At 33.8% G+C, this 22,950-nt stretch overlaps 2 protein-coding genes across 7 annotated transcripts in view; one reads left to right on the top strand and one right to left on the bottom strand.

The window, feature by feature from the left end:
• The window catches only part of LOC120351318, a 44,557-nt gene extending 42,885 nt beyond the window's left edge, over positions 1-1,672 (top strand). Inside the window, exons 3-5 of one of the 2 annotated variants that reach the window (XM_039428126.1) lie at positions 171-383; positions 1,094-1,231; positions 1,536-1,672. In XM_039428126.1, coding sequence (XP_039284060.1) covers positions 171-383; positions 1,094-1,231; positions 1,536-1,573 — 389 coding nt within the window. In that variant the 3' untranslated portion in view covers positions 1,574-1,672. Of the gene's footprint in view, positions 1-170; positions 384-1,093; positions 1,232-1,535 lie in introns of those variants that run through there. The other variant, XM_039428127.1, reaches the window with a different exon arrangement.
• The window catches only part of LOC111061748 (calcium-transporting ATPase type 2C member 1), an 81,107-nt gene that overhangs the window by 12,653 nt on the left and 45,504 nt on the right, over positions 1-22,950 (bottom strand). For all 5 annotated transcript variants that reach the window (XM_039428112.1, XM_039428116.1, XM_039428115.1 and 2 more), the window contains 12 exons: positions 21,916-22,127; positions 18,472-18,596; positions 17,807-17,904; positions 16,194-16,289; positions 14,661-14,750; positions 14,037-14,141; positions 12,415-12,571; positions 11,788-11,958; positions 7,507-7,655; positions 6,287-6,453; positions 4,940-5,125; positions 4,280-4,427 (listed from right to left, as the gene is read on the bottom strand). In XM_039428112.1, coding sequence (XP_039284046.1) covers positions 4,280-4,427; positions 4,940-5,125; positions 6,287-6,453; positions 7,507-7,655; positions 11,788-11,958; positions 12,415-12,571; positions 14,037-14,141; positions 14,661-14,750; positions 16,194-16,289; positions 17,807-17,904; positions 18,472-18,596; positions 21,916-22,127 — 1,704 coding nt within the window. The remainder of the gene's footprint in view (positions 1-4,279; positions 4,428-4,939; positions 5,126-6,286; positions 6,454-7,506; positions 7,656-11,787; positions 11,959-12,414; positions 12,572-14,036; positions 14,142-14,660; positions 14,751-16,193; positions 16,290-17,806; positions 17,905-18,471; positions 18,597-21,915; positions 22,128-22,950) is intronic.

The raw sequence follows: 22,950 nt of genomic DNA on the forward strand, positions 1-22,950 counted from the left end.
AATTAATAATAGAATTTATGAAATCGATGATGGTAAAGCAATTATTGTGTCGATTGATATTGACATTCAAAGTTATTATCTAATTTCATTATTCATTTAAAATTCGATTGACAACAGTGTTATTAAATAATGTTAGTACATTTTATTAATTAATAAATTTATTTTTACAGACGAAACAATTGATAACAATAGTGGACAAGACTTTTCCCAAGAGGTTCCTCCAGTCATCCAGAATGAAATACCGGTAATCACCCCAGTACCAGAGAGCCACGATGAAATGATTAATCCATTTGTTGCCAATGATTCACAGTCTGTCCATGATGTAAATATTTTCAGTTCACCACTACAGTTAAATGAAATGGATATAGAATACTATGTTGTTGGTATGTATAAAAAGGAATATTCTCCCAAATTAATTTGAGCAAATTAGTTTCTTAATTGGCCAGAGATGATGATGTAACTTGCATCAAGTCGATGCTTGTAGGCGTGCGCAGCCCTTTCATAATGGAGGTCCATGCTGAAGTCAATTGTCGAAAGGAGACAGAGGGGAGAATTAGAAATACTCATGAGAAAAGTAATATCAGATCAGATTGTAGTGAAACTGATCTTAAATAGCTCCAAACATTTTATAATAATTATCATTATCATGACATATTAATCTCAATCAGTTAACTGGACTGGTAAAAGTCATCAGAATGATCATTACCGCACTGTGATAATGTGTGGCTACTGACTAATTTTGCTGTTTGCACAGCTGAACAACTGTTTTTTGGGTATGATTTTTCTACAATGCTGGCATTCAATGTGTTGAGGTTTATTGTTTTTTATTTCAAATTATCTGCTATTATAGACTTCATTGACAAAAAATTGAGTACAAAACACGTCTGGTAAGATGTTTACTGTACTCTTATGATAATTCTGCACTCGAGCTCGTCTCGTGCATAAACGATCATACTTGTACAGCAAACGCCCTCTTACCACACTTGTTATGTGATATACTTTTAAGATGATTTACAATTTCTGTTCCATTACTTTGATATCAACATGCTCTGTTTTACTGGGATTGAAAATAATTATGTCTCTCATTTTAAAGCTGAGGAATATGGAGATATTGACTCAGAAGCGCAATCACTGACATTCACAGTATTAACAACAAATAGCAACTTACAGCCAGCCCATGAAGGAAGTATTCACAGTGTTTCACAGACAAATGAAATGGATATTTCTGTTGGTATGTATGAAAAAGGCAATTTTTCCACGAATAAATTAACCATTTAAACAATCTAACTCTTGAATCAATCTGAGCTAATAATACAACTTGACCATATACTAAACTTGATACTTGTAATGTTTCATATAAGTTACTTGATCCAAATCCATGACTGAATCATAAACTACTATCTTAACAGATTGAAATCAAAACGTTCATCAATAGATCTCCAAATATTGGATGATTTTATTATTATTCAACATTTCAAGTTTTATGAATTTGATGTTTCAATGTCTCTGGAATAATGATGTTTTTTCTTTAACAGCTGCAGAGTGTGAAGGTGAAAACATTGTTGATGATTAATCACAATCACCAGCTAACATTAGAAGGAAGAAGGATGGGCAGTTCTCAAGAAAAAGGGAGGCGGAAAAATACCAGAAAAGGAACGCTGGCAAGTCATACTCAACACTTGGAGGGAAAGTAATTAAAGCTAGAGAAACCAAACTTCTTGGAGATTGTAGAGCCAAATGTCCAGAAAGGCTCTCCCAGCTCGGTGATGTAACAGATTTGACAAATAAGATTTTCAATGAATATTGGTCTTTAGGTAGTAGAGACAGAAGAGTGTCATTTGTGGCAGGTCTAGTGGAGTCTACTTAACCTGCAGTTTCAAGGAAACGAACTGATGATCCTGAAAAAGCTAGATGTAGGATGGTATCACACAATTTTTTCTTTCTAGTGAATGGCAACCGTATTAAATTTTGTAGAGGTTGTTTTATGAAGGTCCTCGATGAAACCCAGATGTTTATTACATTAGCTATAACAAATAGAAATACATCTGTGTCCGGGATCACTGGAATGGACATGCGAGGAAGAGATCCATCTGTAAATAAGGTAAATGAGAAAAGGTTGTCTGAGATTCATACACACATTAATTATTTCCCAGCTTATGAGTCACATTACACTAGGAGGAAGAGTAATAGGAAATTCTTGCCATCCTTCCTCAACTTGACAAAAATGTACAGTTTATACAGAGAGAGTTCATCTGATCCAGTCAGTCGAGTCATATACGAAAGAGAATTTCATTCTCCCAAGGATACCTGTCACAAATGCGACGTTTTACAAATTAAACTAAAGTTAGCTGAGGAGGAGGCCAAAATATATATCAAGAAAGAAATTGATTTGCATCATAGAGAAGCTGACCTGGCATACACATCAAAAGATTCAGACAAGAAAAATTCACAAGCTGATGCAAGTAGAAGGTGCTATACGTTTGATTTACAGCAGTGTCTACCCACTCCTTTCCTCAACACATCTGTATCTTTCTATAAGAGGCAGCTGTGGACATACAATGTTACAGTCCATAACACATCAGATGGTGAAGTCATCAGTTGGTTAGAAGCGTGGGTAAGAAGAGGAAGTTCAAAGTGATTGAGCTAACCCATGTAGACTTTTTGGACTTGGCTGACCTGTTCAATGTAGACTACATTAACGAAAAGAATGAGGGACACTGACAATAATCCAATCAAATGGACAGAAATAAGATGGCTCCGTTACACTAAAGAGAAGCAAATAGTTCAATTCAAATGCTCTTTAGAGCTGGATGCACCATTCAGAAAAATGAATTTCAAGAGGAGGCGCTATGTTGAGGATGTCAATCCAGGAAGATGCTACAGCTCAACCCTGGCAATCTCACGTGAGAAAAAACGACATCCTTGATTTACTTCCACTCATTCCACCGGCTTTTCACGATTTTTATAGAACAATGAAAACATCTTCAGAAGCAAGAAATATTTTGCCAGACATTGAAGAGTTCAATGAAGATGGTAGTGGGGCATAGCTGTGGTCCCCAAGTATATTGTGATACTATTCCAAACTGGTTGCATTAGAATAAATTACGTATATACTACATTCCAGTTTTCTTATAAATTATTATTATTATCATAAGTAATTGGTAGGTTTTTAGATAGTCGGTGTTTAGCAAAAAGGTTTGATTATATCTTGCAAAAGTTGCTGTTAGCATCCAAATTCACTTACTCTAGCATTTAGCAATTCACTTATATTAGCATTTGATAATAACAGATTTGTGATTGATTCTTAGATTAATACAAATACATAAATTACTAGATAGATAAAAATCCATTCAGTAATGTTACTCATTTCAAGTTCAATAGTTCATTAGTTGGACAGAATGAAGTACTCATACTCATCAAATTACTCAGTAAGGTACTTATTGTAACTCTGTGCTTATCATGGAATCATGGACAAATCAATAAGATATAATTTTTATGAAGCCAGTCCATCCATCATTCCAATTATTATTATCCTATTATTCATTATTATTCTATCATTTATCAATTATCATGTTGTTGTCATTATTATCTTCAACTGTGAGTGGCTTATTCTTGAATTCTTTTTTTCATAAGCACTGATTGTGCAAGATAAAGCATGTTTTAACGTGACTGAGAAAAATATGGAATGGTTACACTGGTGGAAGATTGAAGATTTATTTTACAGATTAATTCAGGATTATAGACTTTTTTAACTAGATGTATGTATTATTATTTTAGTATTTTACACAATCAACATCTGTGAGAATTTTATTTTGAGACACCATAACAATATGATGCATTTTGGTTCATTAGATTTAAACTAAGAAATCTCTCACAAAATTAAATAATTGTTTGTGAACAGCTGTCAACATTTTTTGAATCCAATTACCAATCCTACTTCCTTATTATTACTGGATTCTAGGAGTATAAGTCATTGTTCAATGGAGACTAACAGTATATTTAACTGGTACTCATAGTATAAGTCGATGGTCGAACAGTATAAGTCATTTAATTAATTACAGAATTATTACAGAATTATGTTAATTGCTAGATTCAGTTCTAAATATGAAGAAAAAGACACATTATCAACACATCATCAAAAGTGTTGAACTCAATACTCCATAGAGGAGATCTATTTCAAAATAGAACTTTGAAATGACTCCCCTGAAAAATTGTGTTTTCTGACTTTTTCTCTTAATCCCTAGCACTCTAGTAGATCACATGACATTATTACACCTACCTCTCTTTTGAACACCCATAGAGTTCCAACGATTATAATCGAAGCTGAGAGCAAAACATTGATAATCAATGATCTAGTTATCATATGCTCTTTCACATTCCTGGGTCTTTGTTTAACAACATCATGATCAACTGGCTCAACACCAAGACTGAAAAGTGAAAAAAAGATAATGAATACGAAAAAATGCACGAAAAAAAATGTATAAACAGAGTATATGGATAATGCATGGACGATGCAGGTTCTTGCAAATTATGGTAGAGGTACAATTGAAAATACATATTTCTAAAAGATAACTCTTGAAATAGCACCTTCAGCATCCTATAACATATTATGTCTCCCTGCCATATCACATAGAACACCACTTCTGATAAACAAAGTTTTATTTTTGTCACATCCACATTTATTACATTTATACACAGGACTGCAGTTTCTTCTGTAGTGAGAAATTCTAATATTCCTAATAAATATATAATAATAATAAATTATTATTTTTTAATAAAAATGATAAATTCAATTCCTATTCAGCAAACTCATGTTGAAAGTTCTGAGACTGATAATTTTTCATAAAAAAACTAGCAATAATTGTATTATTATTCTGGTTTTATTGGTATTTTTACTTCGTGAATGAAGTTGAATTTGATTTGATGGGTAGAGTCTCACCTCTGAGCTGGAGGGCCGTCCATTATTATATTAATCCACAGAATTTGCATGGCATTCAAGGGATTTGGAATTCTGAGAAGTGTCGACAGTGCAATGAGAGACAAGGCGGCAATACTTGTGCTCAACTGGAATCTAACAAAGTTCCTGATGTTGTAGAAAATTCCTTTTCCTTCTTCAATAGCAGCTCTGAAAAATAAATACATCAAATTTAGATTACTTTATGATTCTTTTGCTTCAGTGTTTTACAACAGAAAGCAAGAAAACTATCTACAACCAACCAACATCATAGTTATTGAAAGCTACTTTCAATATCTACACCGATATTATAATTATTCTGTAATTTGAAATGAACAAATAAAAAGTAATGATACAGATACATAACACACATAATTTGACAGAGTTTAGATACCTTGTAAACTAATCTTCACTCAGACTAAGACTAAGTCAGACTATGGCTAAGTTGTAGCAGTTTTTGCTGTGATTCTCGGTGCCTTTGCTCTTTGACGAGTTCAATGGTTGTGCGAGATGCACCGATCTGATGTAACATTCAACATTGTTATTGGTACTTCAAGATATATTTTGAAATTTCAAGTGTAAATAGGAAATGACATTCGGTAATATGGCAAAGCAGATATATTTTGTATGTATATATGATATATTTTTTATATATTTTTTATATGGCAGAATATATATTTTGAAATCTAGATTCTCATAACCCATATTAAACATACGAAAACATATCTCGTTTCTCTTCTCTGTACATGAGGAAGCTTGAAATAAAATTCAAATCAAATAAAACAGATTCTATAAAGACTTCATTGCTATTCCTTATTTTTTTTCGATTGATCATTATTTTTCATTTATTATTTATTCATATGGCTTTTATCGGCAGAGAGATCCTTTTCGATGTTCTGCTTTGCCATATTACCGAATGTCATTTCCTATTTACACTTAAGATTATAAGTTATATATTGGATTCTTTATCACTAAAATTTTGCACTTTTACTTCATGAGTTTTTATTTTATAAAGTTTAAAATTAAGAAAACCCATTGATCATTGCATTCACATGAGAGGTGTTTACAAGTCAACCGTCCTCATCTATAACATTTAGACATCTAGACCATCAACACTAGACTTTACTGAGTTGAAAACTAATTTTATTCCTTCCCTTGGTTTTAAATAGGATATTATTCAATACTGAATTATCATCTATCATTTATGTCTAAGCTTTTGCCACTTGATAATTGCATGATTGGCCGAAAGTGGTCGTATAATCAAAGAAAATTAAAGGGTACGAGAGATTGAATTCAATATAATAAATTATTAATATCTAAAAAACTTCTTACATGATTGTGTTGAAATCATCATCGACAAGAATCATGTCAGCAGCTTCCTTGCAAACATCGGTTCCATTCTGCCCCATCGCTATGCCGATGTCCGCCTTCTTCAAGGCGACACCATCATTCACACCGTCTCCAGTCATGCCTACAATAGCACCATTGCGCTGGTATGCCTGAAAAGTTCAAAGTGACAATTTTTCTCAATTTCTATAAAAAAATAAATAGGATCACAAATTAATGGCCACATACAAATCAACTTTAGTGATATTCAAGTTATAAATCAGTGACAATGATGGGATGACATAGTTACCAAGTTCATTTTTCCACAGCCTTCTATAGTAGATAGCTGTGATCCAAGTCATCCCGGTATACCTGATTAATTATTGTTGATTCTTGTTAATAATGATCAATATCTCAAATATATTATATTCTCTTCAAAAATATGTATTTTCATGATTTAATAATATATTCTTGTAATTGAGATTGAAAATTCTGGTACTTCATTAAATTTATTCATATCCTACAAACGACTTGGCAGGCAACGGTGCGAAGTTAGGCTAGCTAGACACACATCGATTTTCGTTCGTACAATATTTTGCCATCCTAATAAATTCTATTAGATTAAACAGATAATTTCTAAAAGATTATGTCTGTCAAGTTCCGTTTAATCTGATAGAATTTATAAGTACTACAAAATATCGTACAAACAAAAATCGATATGTGTGTGTGTGTGTGTGTGTGTGTGTGTGTGTGTGTGTGTGTGTGTGTGTGTGTGTGTAGGGCTTTAAAGCTATCTGCTTTGTCTAATAATAGAGAAGGATAGCAAACCAACGTTAAACAGGTGTTGAATTTCTAACGTGAATCTCACATTGGTAAATAAAATTGAAGAGTAACATTCAATATCAAAATTCGAAACTTAGATTTACTAATCAACAACAACAATAATAGTTCTTAAATCAACTGAGATGATGAATGAAAGTGTTGATTGTGAGTTTTAAAAATGAGTAATTAATCATCATTATTGAGAGACATTAGAACACGCAAGTGAAACATTTACAGAGAAGTGATAATTTGTAACAATCATTCCCTTCGTTTACCCTAAACATAATAGAAAAGTGAAGTCGAATTTTGTATTTCCACTCATTGAGATAAACGGGTGTGGAAAACTGAAGAGATATAATTGAAAAGTGTAAATATTTCAGAGAAATCCATGGCTAAGAGCTTACCTTGACTATAGCTAATTTGTGTCTTGGGGTAACCCTGTAGAATACATTAACACTGTTAACAGCTTGTTCAAGTTGATGCTGAGTCATCGCTTCAATCTGATCGCCAGAAAGAACCTGTCCATGCACTGTATCCAACCCGATCATGCCAGCTGCAATACAAAAAAATCATGAAATCAATTACACATATATAAAATAATTAAACGAGAAGTTACTTAGACAGATATAGTAGAGGCCGCAAAATATGAGAAGAAACTTCTACTTCCACCACACGAGACTCAACTCTGTATTTTCAAGGGTGGGGTAAGAGTTTGGTTAGTTCGTTCTCGACAGCCGGCACCCTCGCTTCGAACAATTTCTACACTGGCCGTGTGCATGCAGAGTGAAAGCGGATATTGTATGATACATCCCTACCACGCCAACAACTCTTTCGCCGTTTGATGGCTTGAGTGTTATATCTCGCGGTCTCTATGTAATTTTAATAATTGTTTGTTTTGAGTCAGATTAAAAGGTGAATGTGGATAATAATTTCTTTTGAAAAATTCAAAATTTATATCGTACATATTTTTATCAAGAAAAAAATTTCATTTTCAGTTATTACAGAAACGTAACTTCTACAAATACCAGGGGTGCCCACAAGGGGGGGCATGGCGCAATTTGCGCCATCAACATTTTTGGGGGGGGCATGATTTTTTTTATATTTTATGTCAACATTTTAAATCATGGCTAAAAAATCAAGGTATTAAATAGAGATATCCTAATGTAGTTAATTTTAATACTTTTTCCCACCTTTACAATGCTATATTTTGCAAAGTGTAACTCAATATAAAGCATAAAAAATACAATTGATGATAATATGTATGCAGGAATTTTAGTAATTTCAAGCCTATGAGTTTGAAGGTAAATCTTTGACAAAAATAAATCATAACTCCATCATCCACTATTATTCTGATTTCCTTTGCTCAATTTTAAATGGTCCTGTGTTTGAGTTTCCTTGAGTAAAATTTTAATGTACATTTTAATCTAATAATTATTTTAATTTCGAAGGCGTTTCATGATGATATTAATATCTTTGAAATGGGAATGCAATTATAAACAACATCGCAAACTAAAAGAATCTCCTCTTTCATGTGAGGTGAATGATTTTTGTAGAAATATAATCGTCAAGTAAGATACGTTTGATTCAGAAAATCAAGAAATTTTCGATATTTTTCTCATTTTCACAGTCTTGACAGTTTTTCGATATAATCAGTGATGCAAGATCAACTTAAGGCAGCTTATAGAGCATGAAATTTTCTCTTATTTAAGACCAATCGCAAGTTTCTATCATGTATTGTACTCATTTTAGAGACTCTTTAATATCAGTACAATCGCAAGAAAAATGAGAAAATAGAGATCATCATTCAATTGGCTGTAACTTTTTAACGGTATTGAAAACAGAAGTATAATTCATGGGAGTGAAAAGAGGAGAAAATTCATCACAACCTCGACTACTTTCTGGATTTTTTAACTGAAGTGTTCCACAAGATACGCAACGTTGCATATGCGAGACTGTGAAAATGGGGGAAATATCACAAATTTCTTGCACATTCGAAGTTGTGTATCTTATGGAACACTTCAGATAAAAAATCCAAAAAGTAGTCCTGCGCGACCAGTCAATTCATTGGAAATTTCATTATTATTAATATTATATAGATAATGCTTTATCTCGATAAATTCAAGGTTCTCGAGATTGAATGGAAAACTTAAAAAAAGTCCAAAATTTTGGGGGTGAAGTCGCCCTCTGTTTTGTCAGCAAATTTCAGATTAAAATTTAGCGCCCCAAAATACAAATAAAACCATCGAAAAAAATTCTTTCGGGGCTGTTTCCTGAAAAACGACCATTTGACTGGACTATAAGTTGTTATCCTATTATATTAAGCGAGCAATTTCTGTATATCTGTTTATATTTTTCTATTTTTATATCTGGCTATCTGGTTATATGGTTATTTATGTTCAAAGAAAAAATTCTTTCGGGGCTGTTTCCTGAAAAAAGACCATTTGACTGGACTATGAGTTGTTATCCTATTATATTAAGCGAGCAATTTCTGTATATCTGTTTATATTTTTCTATTTTTATATCTGGCTATCTGGTTATATGGTTATTTATGTTCAACGGATCTCGGAAACGGCTCTAACGATTTTCACGAAACTCGGAATATAGTAGGTTTATGATATCAAAATTCGATTGCACTAGGTCTCATCCCTGAGAAAACTCCCTGAAGGACATGAAAAGGATAATTCATCCTTGGAAAAACACTTGATGATTTCGTCGTCTGTCGATATCAGAAGATGCGTGTGCCTGTGTGGGAGATCAGCTGTGTAATCAATTAGCTTATCGTATCCCGCGAGAAATCTAGAAATTTTAGTTTACTCGATCAAAATACAGTAATCTGATTTGTTGACATGAGATGGTATATATAATAATATTCAAAGTTATTCATTATTTTACAGTTCTAAGTGATTAGTAAGTGTTATTTTGTTATTCAATTTGGTATGTAAACATTCTAAATTAGAACTTTTATGTTTTCAATTATTTGGACTGAAAATTTCACTTGAATTCAAGTGTATGAAACATAACCTACTTTTTGGAATATTAAATATTCCAACTATAAATCTTATAGTGAATAGATCAAAATTCGGGGAAGAAACAGTTTTGGGCTCTGCCTGATAGTCCTTCCCCAATCATTTCAAAGAATTGAGTTCTGTTTATCAATGAATAAATAACGAGCAAAGCTCGGTGCCCCGATATTTGGTATCAATAGATAGAATTTACAAAATGTACTTGTTCAGATGATATCTTTATTCCAAAAACCAAACCATTCAAAGATACATTTTGTTCGACTTGTGTTATTTACTCCTGTAATGTTAAAAATTAAATACTACCAACAACACAACATCAGTGACAACCTGTTCCAATTTATGATAAATATCGCGGCACCGAGCTCCGCTCTGGAGTACCTACAAAAGCATTTAAAAATTATCACGAAAGAAGAAATTATAATAAATATTCATAGTTCATACAGAAAGGTTCTAACTAATCACAGTGGATTGAGATTAATTCGCAGAGGAATGCAAAAATTTCTTTCACAAAAGCATGTTAAATTTTAATCCTGATTAATTTCACGTGAACCAAATCACAGAAGACCATCTCAAAAAGATAGCTTATCTGATTGGTTCTACTGGAATTAATCAGGATTAGAATTTAACCGGCTTTTGTACAACTGCCACTAAGTACCTGATTGAATTAGGTAAAAAAGTTCAACAAGCTGAGTCAAAATTTTGTCTGAGTCTCACACACATGCACTCGCTCACTCACTTCCATCATCAACAGACGACGAAATTATCAGCTGTTTCTTCAAGGATGATTAAATTCTTTTAATGTCCTTCAGCGAGTTTCCCCAGGGATGAGAACTAGTGCAATCGAATTTTTATATTATAAACCTACTATGTTCTGAATTTCGTGAGAATCGTTAGAGCCGTTTTCGAGATCCGGTGAAATACAAACATATAAACATTTAAACATCTAAACAGAAATTTCTCGTTTAATAGTATAGGATTTGGAATACCTAAACTTGCCGACATTATATACTGTATGAATAGAATCGTTCCAAATTTGTATGAATGTTCACTGAAATTGCTATGCAATATTCTTTTGCAATAAAAGAATATCAATGCTATTATTATTCAACTTTTTATAAGTAACCTTTATATTTGAAAAGCAAAGCCTCCCTTACTTATCTTTTAATATCCTATTAAAATATTTGTCATGTAGTTTTTCCTGATGTAATGTAAAGTACTTTTTAGTCCTCCCGAACAAGAACGGGTGCACTGCTAGTCTCAAAAATAATAACAAAAAGATACTTTATTTCTATTTTAAAAGAGATAAGAATCGATGGTATATATTTTTACAATATTATAAAAACAGAAATAATTCCTCACAAAAACAAAGGTAAATAATGTCCTTTGGAAGATTAGAATGTAAGATGTGAATTTTATTGTCATACACTGACTAATGTTAAAAACTAAAGGGTTGAGAATTGGGATACTTTGGGGGGGCATTACTCTTGGTTTGGGGGGGGGGCATGCGCCATTGCCTTTGGGGGGGCTGGGCACCCCTGAACACTAATAGAACGATGAATACTTATGGCCATTTTTAAACTTTCATGTGTTAAAACTATGTGGTTATTGGAATGTTTTAATCTATCGAATACTATTCTATGAATAGAACAATGGAGAGTTTACCAATAGCAGCGGCTGTCTCGTGAGCATCTCCGGTGACTAGCTTGACTTTGACACCAGACTGCTGCAAGGTTTGTATGGATTCTCTCACATGTGGCCTCGGAGGATCGCAAATGCCAACCATTCCCAAGTACACCAGGTCTTGCATCGATGAGCCTCTAGCCATTCCAACAACTAAACATAACAATTTTATTATTTAATAATCTAGTTATTGAATAAAATCAAATCTAAGCTATAATATTTTCAACATTGTTACACCATTATCAATCGAATGACAATTTCAAATCGATCTAATTTAATACTATTATATATATTTTACAATAGCAATACAACTTCGATAAATTATCTTAATTCAATAACATAACAATAACAATTTCCGCTTTTCAAAAATATAAGAAGAAATATTTAAGAAGCTCTTTAATTTTGCTAATGATGATCAAATTGGTCATTGACTTTAGCGTGATAAATCTGGGTTTAAAAAATTTGAGTTTACACAAAACACAGCAATATTAATTTGCTTTTTTCACTACTTCGCATTCAAAATAAATTCATTTTTTGACTCTTGAATTGCCATTACAAATATTGACTGTACTTTGTAGAAAATGTGATCTTGTGCGATGTTGAACATACCTCTTAATCCTTTACGCCCAATCTCGAAAGCTTCTGCAAGAAAGTCTTGCTTTTTTTGGTCATTAAGCTGTTGCAGAGTACCATTCCATAAATATTTTGTGCATCGTTCAATAATCTTCTCAATGGCTCCTTTCACAAAGAAAATTTGTTCGTTGGTCTGAAATATAATCCATAACAGTGAGAAAGCGAAACTCAAGTCATTTTGCGGAAAGCCTATGTATAGCCTAATAATAATATCGAGTGACCCGGCTGGCTCAGGTCTGGTGTCAGAGTTTTCAGGTCCCAACTGATCAATTTCAGGGCCTCTGACATAACCTAAAAACTGCCTTTCAGGCAGCCGGGACCGACGATTTAACGTGTCCACCCGAACCACGGGAATTGCCCAAGATCTTGCCCGGGCCGGGATTTGAACCCGGGCCACTGAATTATAAAGCCAGCTTATAATCCACTCGACTACGGCCACTCCTAAGGCTATGTAATCGTCTGATTTAAATCTGGCAATGTGTTTTTTTCCTATTTTCGAGCCGGAGACCACTATTCTTTTCTATGCTATCCATTACGATGAAGGTTTCTGCTCACATATTTATTTTTGTACTGATTTGTTAGACCACTTTTGATCAGTCAACTAAATGTAGTATTTTTTTATTTAATAATTTTTCACAAATAAGTTGCCGACTAAATTTCAATTATAGAAATAGTTATTTGTATATCTAGAGTGAAAAGTACTGTTTTTTCTCCCTGAGGGAAAAGTATGAAGCCCGAGGTGAAGCCGAGGGCAACAATTTTCCTGAGGGAGAAAAAACATTTTTCACTCGTGATGTACACAACATTTTTCCTCCACCTACATTTTTAAAAAATCTGGTGTGGCGCACTCACACAACTTTCCTTGCCGTTATGAAAATTGATCACCTGACGCCAGTGTTCTCGCGCATCGCAAGTCTACTTATAAACAAAGATCTTAGCCAGCTGGTGACAGGACAATAATGCTGGAGACATACGAGGTCTGCTATCTCTTCATAGTGAATCATTTGATAGAATCAACAGTTGCCAACAGTTTGCAATTGGATAATCACATTTTCTCGAATTTCGAGCTTATTTTCAATTTTAGGTGAAAATGTTACTGAACATTAATTGTAGAGATTTTCATGCTCAATCTTTTCCACTCGAAATTTTTAGTTTAAATTGTATCTGAAGTCTGAAAATTGGGATACTAAAATAAAACTTTGCATAGATGGGGCGGAGCTCACTAACTACAGGACACATTTTTTGATCATGTATGTACACACATGCTCGTCATGCATGACATGTAGTGTCATCAGCGAGAGGCCTCGAACAAAAGACAGCTGTTTGACAGCAGCTTTTAACATAAAATAAACAACCAATAACAATAGATAAACCATCAGAAAATTACAAATTATAATGATTCAACAATACTTAAATATCTCAAATAGAATAGCGAAGAAAAAGAACATAAAAAATCGAGGATACAAAACCTAACCTTAAAAACTTCTTTTCGAAGCCTTTCTCTGCGATGACATAACAATGTATGCCGACATGTGTGTACACACATGTTCAACAAACTTGTCCTATCGGTAGTGGCCACCCTAAAACTTGCTACTCACTTCTCCATATTTTGGTTTGCATTTAACTGTCATCATCTTTTCTTCAGAGCTGAATGGGTACTCCTTCAGGCGATCGTACTTATCAGCAATTCCATACATGCCATGCTGAAATTGAGTTACATTCTATTAATTTGCGCCAAAAATACATAAATTGTCATGAGTGTACAATGAAATTCAAAAGCTGTCTATATGGATGTATGCATGTTAGGATAAATAATAAAAATATTTCCTCTCCAAATTTTATAATCTAAAAAATATTCACTGAAAATTGTTGCATCATGAAAACGATGGGAATGTAATGACTGATCGATAACTAACAATCTGTCAATTGGAAGATGATATGAGAGAGCATGTTGCAATGTTTTGTACGAAAGTATAAAAGTGGTAATAGCAGATACATTAAGTACGATAATTGTCTAAAATTTTCAAACTGCAAAATGTTGATAATTTCTTATTAATAAAAAGAGTTGATGATGGAAGCTACAGTTTGAGATATGATACGTGGCTTTATGAGAGAATAATTTAAAAATGAAAAATATTCACAGAGTTGGTAGTTTGTATTTTTCATACCAGAGAATCTATCATCAAATTACAACAAAATACCTAATAAGAAGTGATAGATACCTTCATTGCTACCGCAAGAAGAGCTCCTTCAGTTGGTTGACCTCGCAATGTTTCGCCTGTTATTATAGCATTATTGCAAACACAACCAATCTGCAACAACAACAAACAGTATTTCATTGGATTTTTCAACAAAATCTATTTCAACCTCAATGATTTATCCGCATAGGAACAATCGAAACAAAAATATACATTATAATTATTTCAATCGTCTCAAAACTTACTTATTCTGCATTTTATCAAATTCTCATTTAGAAAGTTCAAAAATTTCTAAAGAAATTAGAATAACTGAATGGAAATAGACGTTCAACATGACTTGATAATGGCATTATAATTTCAAAAGGGTACTTGAATTTCCAATTTTATTTACGTTAAACATGATATTGGGATTACGAATATGACCGTTAATCTAAAAATTATTCAGGACTACAAAAATTCAAATCCTACAAGCGAGACAACAATAATTTTGATAGAATGACTTGAGTTTGATTTCCATGCTGGGTAAATTTATTTACCAACTCTGTTGAGAAATTATTGTGAGAATTGATTGTAATTAACCTATAATTTCATCAAAGACCTGAACTAGCCCTAATACAGGGAAGGAGTTGTGTTCCTAATAAAGGAACTGACTGTTAACTGTGCACTCATTAGACCAGCATAGTACGACGTGTGTCATTCCTGTACTAAATGAGCTTTCGTTAAATGAAACAGCCCCCAGTCAAATCCTCTAAATAGTAAAGATTGTAAACAATTATATGAGGCAGCCTCTGTTTTTGGTATAAAATGTTCATGCGGTTGCCATGATTCATTCGTCAGTTGCGAGCAATCCATTATGGAGATACCATTCAATTCTACCGCCGATTGAAAAAAATCATAATGTCATTGCGTTTTTTTTTTTACGGACAAGAGTAAAAGTGAAACTGAAAATCACCGCTATTTGTGTAGTGTGTATGGCTAATTTCAACATTTGGTGAGAGTTGCAAATGAATTTTGTCAAGCGTAAGGCTACGGTGGGTGTCTTCTGACATCTTCGACATTGTTTGAGGCACGAGAAGTGAATGGACGGCCGCTTCGTTGTTAGTTGTGTGATGTTATTCTTCCTTCAACAGAGGATTGCAACAAACGAGAAACAATTGGTCTTGACATCGTCACCATACACACTACACAACTCGCGGTGAATTCCAGTTGCACTTTTATTCTTTCCCGTTGAAAACGGACTGCACTATAAATTTTTGAATCGGCAGTAGGTAAGTTCATTATTGGATTGCTCGTAACTGACAAATGAATCATAAAATTCCATAGCACTGCCGCAAAACCTGGAAGAAAGTTCCATTTCAGTCCTTTCCTGCCATCCATGTACAGATTTATAATAAATAGTGTAACTAAATTCTGAGACAACCACATAAATAGATCATTATGGCATGAAAAAGATATTGTCTATTGAATAATTCTATCTTGTAAAAGATTTTTATTTGTATTTTTCCGAGTAGCATAGGATTTTAAAACTTGAAAACTTATAATAAATGTAGAACTCACCTCCAACAACCTATAGATCGACTCCCTGGCATGCTCAACACTATCACATTTGTAAATATGGATTTCACCTTGATCGTTGTATCCAGCACCTGACACCTGCAACAATTCAATTGGGTATTTATTTTTTGTTTAAATAATAATTTATTCAAAGTGAATGATAACCTAATTTCAAAATTTACTAATTATGATCGAAATAGAGTAACATACTTCGCGCAAGAGTGTTCTTCTCCCAGATTTTGATAACGTACTAGAACTTCCAAAAATATACAGTTACAAAAATATATCAAATCTTCATATTGAGGTTTATTTTTCAAATCAGAGTGAATATTTTCTCTAAGTTATAAAATGAGTTCAAAGGTTTTATACGTTTCTAAAACGCGAGAAATGTATGATCATTTGAGTGTTATCTTTCTATCATGGAGTTCTTGTTGAAACATCGTATACACTGGACATAAGATTCATAGCAAGCTACGAGTAAAACTTTAACCTGAAAAGTCAGAAAGGATTGATTCTTTGTTCTGCTGTTCAAGATTAGAGCAAACAACTTATTACTTTTTACTGTAACTAACAATCGACGAAGATTTTTTCCTACAGAGTGCGGCAGCGAAACTTCTTTTTTTTTAAGTGAATAAAACTCTTTGTAAGGACCAGAAAGTTTGTATTTATCTTTGGTAATGTTGACACATATATAAAGTTTTGTTTCAATTTGTTTTGAATATCAAATCAGGAAGGTGACGATCCATTCTCCATACACTGAGTAAACCGATTTCGGGCGTTTGTCGTGACTCCTGCCAGCATTAGGCCTACAGGCGTTATGTTGGCAATTTCTTCCCTGATATTGGTCTTTAAATCTTGTAGGGTCCTTGGATGGTTCAAATAAACAATGTATTTCAAAAACCCACATAGAAAAAATCACAAGGGTTCAAATAGGGAGATCGGGCTGGCTACTCCAAATCACTCCTAATTGAGATGAGGTATCCTAGAAAGTGTTACCTCAATTGAAGCCACGTTCAGAAAGTTCCTACACAGTTGCCATCTTGTATGAATGGAAATGAAGATTATCATAAAGAATTCATCTCACAAAACGATCGGAAAGTCCAAGAGCAGGAGACGCATGTTTGCACAGAGCACTGTGGTGATCGCAACATTGGAACTCTCACTGCCTCGATGTTCTCTGGTGACCTAATGGGCCGAGGGACTTCAGTTCTACGTCTTGTCACACTTGCAGTTTGTCTGAACGTAGTGACCCACGTAACAATTAATTCCCGGTCCGGGACAGTAGCCAAAGGGGCTAGATTGAAGTTATTTCGAAATCCGCGAGGGGTTGTGATCAAAGAACATCCACTCGAAAAATAAGTCTCAGCGGCAAATTCACGCTTCTCATTGTTCCAATGCAAGATGGCAACTGAACATGTCGGGAAAAAAACTTTATGGTCTGGCCTCTCTAACGAGACCAAATTCGCTCTACTACGACATCAGCTGACTGAATGGCGTTCACTTGAAAAAAGGAAGTTTCGCTGCCGAACCCGGGACTTTTTTCAAGTTCGAACATTAGCCTAATTAAAGTCAATGTTAGTCTGATGTAAATGAAGGTTTAGTAAATAACAAGTTACCTCAGCAAGATGTCCATCGGAAGTAAGAATAACAGTCACTGTCATCTCATTCTTAGTTATCGTTCCAGTTTTATCAGAGCAAATGACGCCAACACAACCTGCAATGGGAATTTCAATAAGTAATGCAATATAAAAATATTAAACTAAGAATCATTTCAACAAATCTTTGGAGATATACCAAATTAATTCATATTTGAAATAGAAAAGTTGAACTATTGTGCTTGATTTCAATAATTCAAATAATATAGTTATAATATATAAATATAAGATATCATCCGTATCAGAACTGACTCATTTTTGAAAACTCTATAAGAACTATACTAGAATAAAGGTGATGTTCAAATTCCTCAATTCGAGTATCTTTCATTTGTAATTAACTTTGTGTACGATGTATGATGACTAGAAGTAAATAATGGATAATTGGAGGTACTTTGGAATAAATTCAATCGCGACGATCATTCACAAGTATTTTAAATTTCTGTATAAGTAAAATGTCCGAGGTTGAGTGGTAGAGAGGACTGGAAAGTCCTAACTCCACCTAATAAAGATTTTTTTCATTTAATTAATTTCAATAAACTATGAGTTAAAAGTTTGTAAAATAACATTAATAATCAAGATTATTAGATTTCATGTATATTATCAACCCATATTAACATAGTTCTCACCTAGAGTTTCAACAGTGGGCAATTTCTTGACAATAGCCTTTCTTTTGGCCATTCTCATGACACCCAATGCAAGCGTTACAGTTACGACAATAGGCAGCCCTTCTGGGATAGCAGCTACTGCCAAACTGTAAAGAAGATCGAACCAAAAATTAGTACTGTGATCAGATGATGACATACTTGGGCGACAGTAAAATGTTACTTTACAATGGATGCGAGTATCATAATAATTGTAATACTTCCGATTAATTTTGAAAAAATAGTACTTTTTAGTGATTCACGACATTTTGGAGCACAAACACATGATGCTTTACATCAAAACAGTATTCTCTTCTCCATATTACTTTAGGATTTTAGATTAATTTACAGTCTAAATATCGTTGAGGTTCTACTTTTAGTTTTAAAGCTAACAGTCTCCAACACATAGTATGAGTCCTTTTCCTAGTCAGTTTTTGTTATTGCTATTAATAAATTTCTCATTGTAACTTTAATTATGATAGTGTAGGCCTATGCTATTATTTTTGAAATTTCATATTATTCAGTAGCATAAATCGATTTTAAGATCGATAATAAAAGCGCTGTCATAATGCCTGTCCATTTCAATTGTTCGGAAGGTAGATGGGATGGATATTTACTTAATCTAAGGCAACGAGTAGAACATTTAGATAATAGTTTTAGTGATAGTTATATTATTTTATTGGGAGACTTCAATTGTAGAATTGGGAATAGCCAAAGAATACTCGAGGAATTGATGGACGCAAATTGTGAAATTAAATGTGAGCGTAAATCAAAGGATTTAATTCTTAATCGAAGAGGCAAAACAGTTTTGGAGCTTTCTGAGAGATATGATATTTTATGAATGGGAGTGCGAAAGAGCGCGTGTGCGATGCTTTAAAATGTTGAAATTATTTAGAAGAAATAATTCAGAAGTTGCCAGACGGACCTATTTGGAAGTAAAATATAAATATAAGTCTTTGTTTAAGAATAAAAGGAAACAGTATTATAAGTATTAAGAGACTCCAAGAATTTTTGGGAGACGGTAGGCTGGTTTAAGAAGTCGAAAATGTTATAAAGTAGTTCTATAACCCCGGAACAGTGAAGTAGATTTTTTGAGCGACAGTTTACCTCGGAGATAGGGAGAGATATTGATGTGCATGTGGGGCCTATTAATAGGATCGAGATTCTCGATGCAGTGATAAATATGAGTGAGTTGAAAAAGCATTGCTGAGGGGAAAGGATGGAAAATCCCCTGGGACAGATGGGATACCGATGGATTTTTTTAAGAAAGCGCCAGATGAATAGCTCAATACCGTCTTATCATTATAAAAAATCATGCATTTCAGAGCACAGACATACCCAGATGTTTTAGTGAAACGGTAATTTTTCCAATATCTAAGAAATGAGACTTATCAAATGTGGAAAATTATAGAGGGATTTCTTGTGTTAATTCCTTCGCTAAATGGTTTCCTGGGGTACTGCTTGGAAGGCTAGAAAAGTGGGTGAACGTGAATAATATAGTGGGTGATATGCGAATATCAGGCAGGCTTTAGAAAGGGATATTCCACGGTCGACCACAGTTTTAGCCTAGTTAGTATAATATGAAAATAAGGGGTAGAGGGAAAATATGTATTGTTTTTTATCGATTTGAAAGCCGCCTATGATAAAGTAGATAGATGGATTAACGCTAATTCATGAACTGTACGCAATAGGGCTGTCAGACCAGTTTGTCAAAATTATTTCTAGTTTGTACACGGACACAACGGCTAGTTTTTGGTGTAAGGATAGAATGTCACAGTTTTTCAAGACTACCTGTGGATTAAAACAGGGTTGTTTGCTATCACCATTGCTCTTCTCACTGTTTATTAATTATTTGTGTGACAGTTTGAGGGAAGGGATCTGGTTAGATGAGTTAAATGAAAAAATTCCTATGTATGCTGATGATTTAGTACTATAAGCTTCCTCCCCCCAAAGGCAAAGCAGAGAATGATTGATGATATTCATGGGTACTGTGAGTAGTGGGGTTAAGTGATAAATAGAGATAAATCTAGAATATTTGTGTTTAGAAAGGGGGACATGTAGCGGAGCATGAGAAGTGGTATCTAGCGGGTGAAGAGGTAGAAGTGGTAAACAGTTATAAAATATTTAGTCGTCATATTAACATCCAAATTATCTTTTGCCGAGCATGTCAAAGAACGAACTTCTCTTGCCATGTTTGGAATAAATGGAGTATGGAAAGATTTTATTGTTCGAAATGACATTGATATGAATGTGAAGTGGAGGGTGTATTTGGCGGTGGTGAGAACAGTAGCAAAATATGGAGGACAGGTTTGGGGTTATAAGAGCTACGACAAGCTAGAGATTTTGCAACGATTTTTGCAAAAAACGTTTAATGCTGCCACAGGCAACACTTAATTATGTTCTGGAACTTGATATTGAGCATATGTTTCTGTTCGTTTTAAAATTACATGTGGAGTATGTGTTCAGAGTTATGAGACTAACCAGGGGAAGACTGCCTAGAGAGTTAGCAGAAAAAGTGTTGAGAAGGAAGAGTTTTTGGTGTAGAGAGTGGATGAGATGGGACGAGGAATTGGACTGTAACCTTGTGAGATGTTTGATTAATAGAGCTGAATGGAGAAAATATTTCATGTCCATGTACGAAGGAATGAAAGAGAAAATGAGAGTTGAATGGGTAAGGAGAGCTAATGAAGCAGAATTTCATCTGCTGTATAAACTGTTAGAACAGCGGAGTGATGTTAAATCTCATCTTAACTCGGAGTACAATAGAAAAAGATAAGTTTGATTCTTAAAGCCATAGGTTCACTCTTCTATCTCAAATTTGCGCATGGAAGAGAGGAGAGACAGTGGTTATGTTCCTTATGCAATTTGGCCGACATTCTTCACTTTATGGGGTTTGTCCTATATTGGCGAGTGTCCGAAGAACATGGCTTGGGAAATGTAGACTCTCCGAGGTTGAGGTTATCGAATGGCTGAACGGAAAGAGTTGGAATACGCGTAGATTGACAGCATTTCTGATAGCGGCTTTGAATTTGAGAAAGGATTTTATATTGGAATTCAATTATTAGGCTATGACCGACTCCTGGCAAACAACTTCAAAGGTTATGCCAGTCACCAACCTAATAATATCAAATATAATTTAATTTATTGTGTAGTAAATTCTATTATTGCACTGTTGTATTGTATTGTTTACTACTATAATTTTGTCAATAAAGGTTGTTTTACTACTAACATAAATCATTGTGTTAAGGCCTTCAATGTGTTGAGACCCTGTAGCTATACCTCCATCATTTTTTATTATTGAATAAGCTACACATCACAAGAAATATAATTCCCTATTTAATAAATAATAATTCAAAGTTACGGTAATCCTGTAAAGCAGTCAAGGTGGTGGAATATAGTAAGAATCAAGGTAAGATGACAGTAGCCTACCTGACACCAATTGTGAACATATCAAGGATGGGTCGACCCTGTATCCAACCAAGCACCATGATGAGACCGATTATACCAAAACTGTAAAGCGATAACTGAGTTCCCAAAATGTCCATACTCTTCTGTAGCGGAGTTTTTGGAGCCTCCTCCGCCTGCATAAGCTTGAAAACTTCTCCAAATTCACTCTTCTCGCCCGTGTTAACAACAATTCCCTATTGAGAAAATAATAGTTTTAGAATAAAAAGCATTGTAGTGTTACATCAAAATGAAATATGGAACTTCACTGAATACAATATGAGCATAGAAGGTATTTATTCGAAATTATAGACTGACATTCTATTTGTAATGAACAATTTCTTATAATCTTCTGAATTAATCGAAGAAATAAAACATTCATTCAAAAAGTGATATAGGTATCGAATAACGTAGATTTAATTGACTGCAAGACTGAACTGTTCGAATCATGGAGCAACTTGAAATCAATTTTTAAAACTACAGTAGTTCAGTAATGAGGGTAGTAATGATAGGAAAAGTTCGACGGTTTGAGTCAATACAATAATAAATCATATACATATAACTGGGCAAGTCTATTGATATCATAATATTATTAAATTCGTTTCTGGGTATCTGAATAACATTAATTGCTGGTATGAATAAAGGTGTACATTTTCCAAACATACCAAAATTTTAAATTATTATGAAACGAAAATCCTAATTAAATGCTATAAATCATACAGAAGACTTCTGCTACTGCAAATATTGACAACTGGGTTAACAGCTAGATGGAAATTCGATGAGAGCTACTATCCAAAAACTATTTGCCAGCCCGGTAATCGAACCCGATTAGTCAAGAATGCTTACCCTTAAAACAAATTGACGATCTCTGGATAGCAGCGCTCATTTTATACGATGCATAGCGGCCAGCCAGTCTACGAATGGAAATAAATTAGAAATTGCATTTGTTCAAATGCTGATTAAAGAATTATTATTAAACGAAAATCCAAATTAAATTCTGTATTTCGGGGTGATTTACAA

Source organism: Nilaparvata lugens, chromosome 5, assembly GCF_014356525.2.
Source record: "Nilaparvata lugens isolate BPH chromosome 5, ASM1435652v1, whole genome shotgun sequence".
In the NCBI taxonomy this organism is placed as follows: domain Eukaryota; kingdom Metazoa; phylum Arthropoda; class Insecta; order Hemiptera; family Delphacidae; genus Nilaparvata; species Nilaparvata lugens.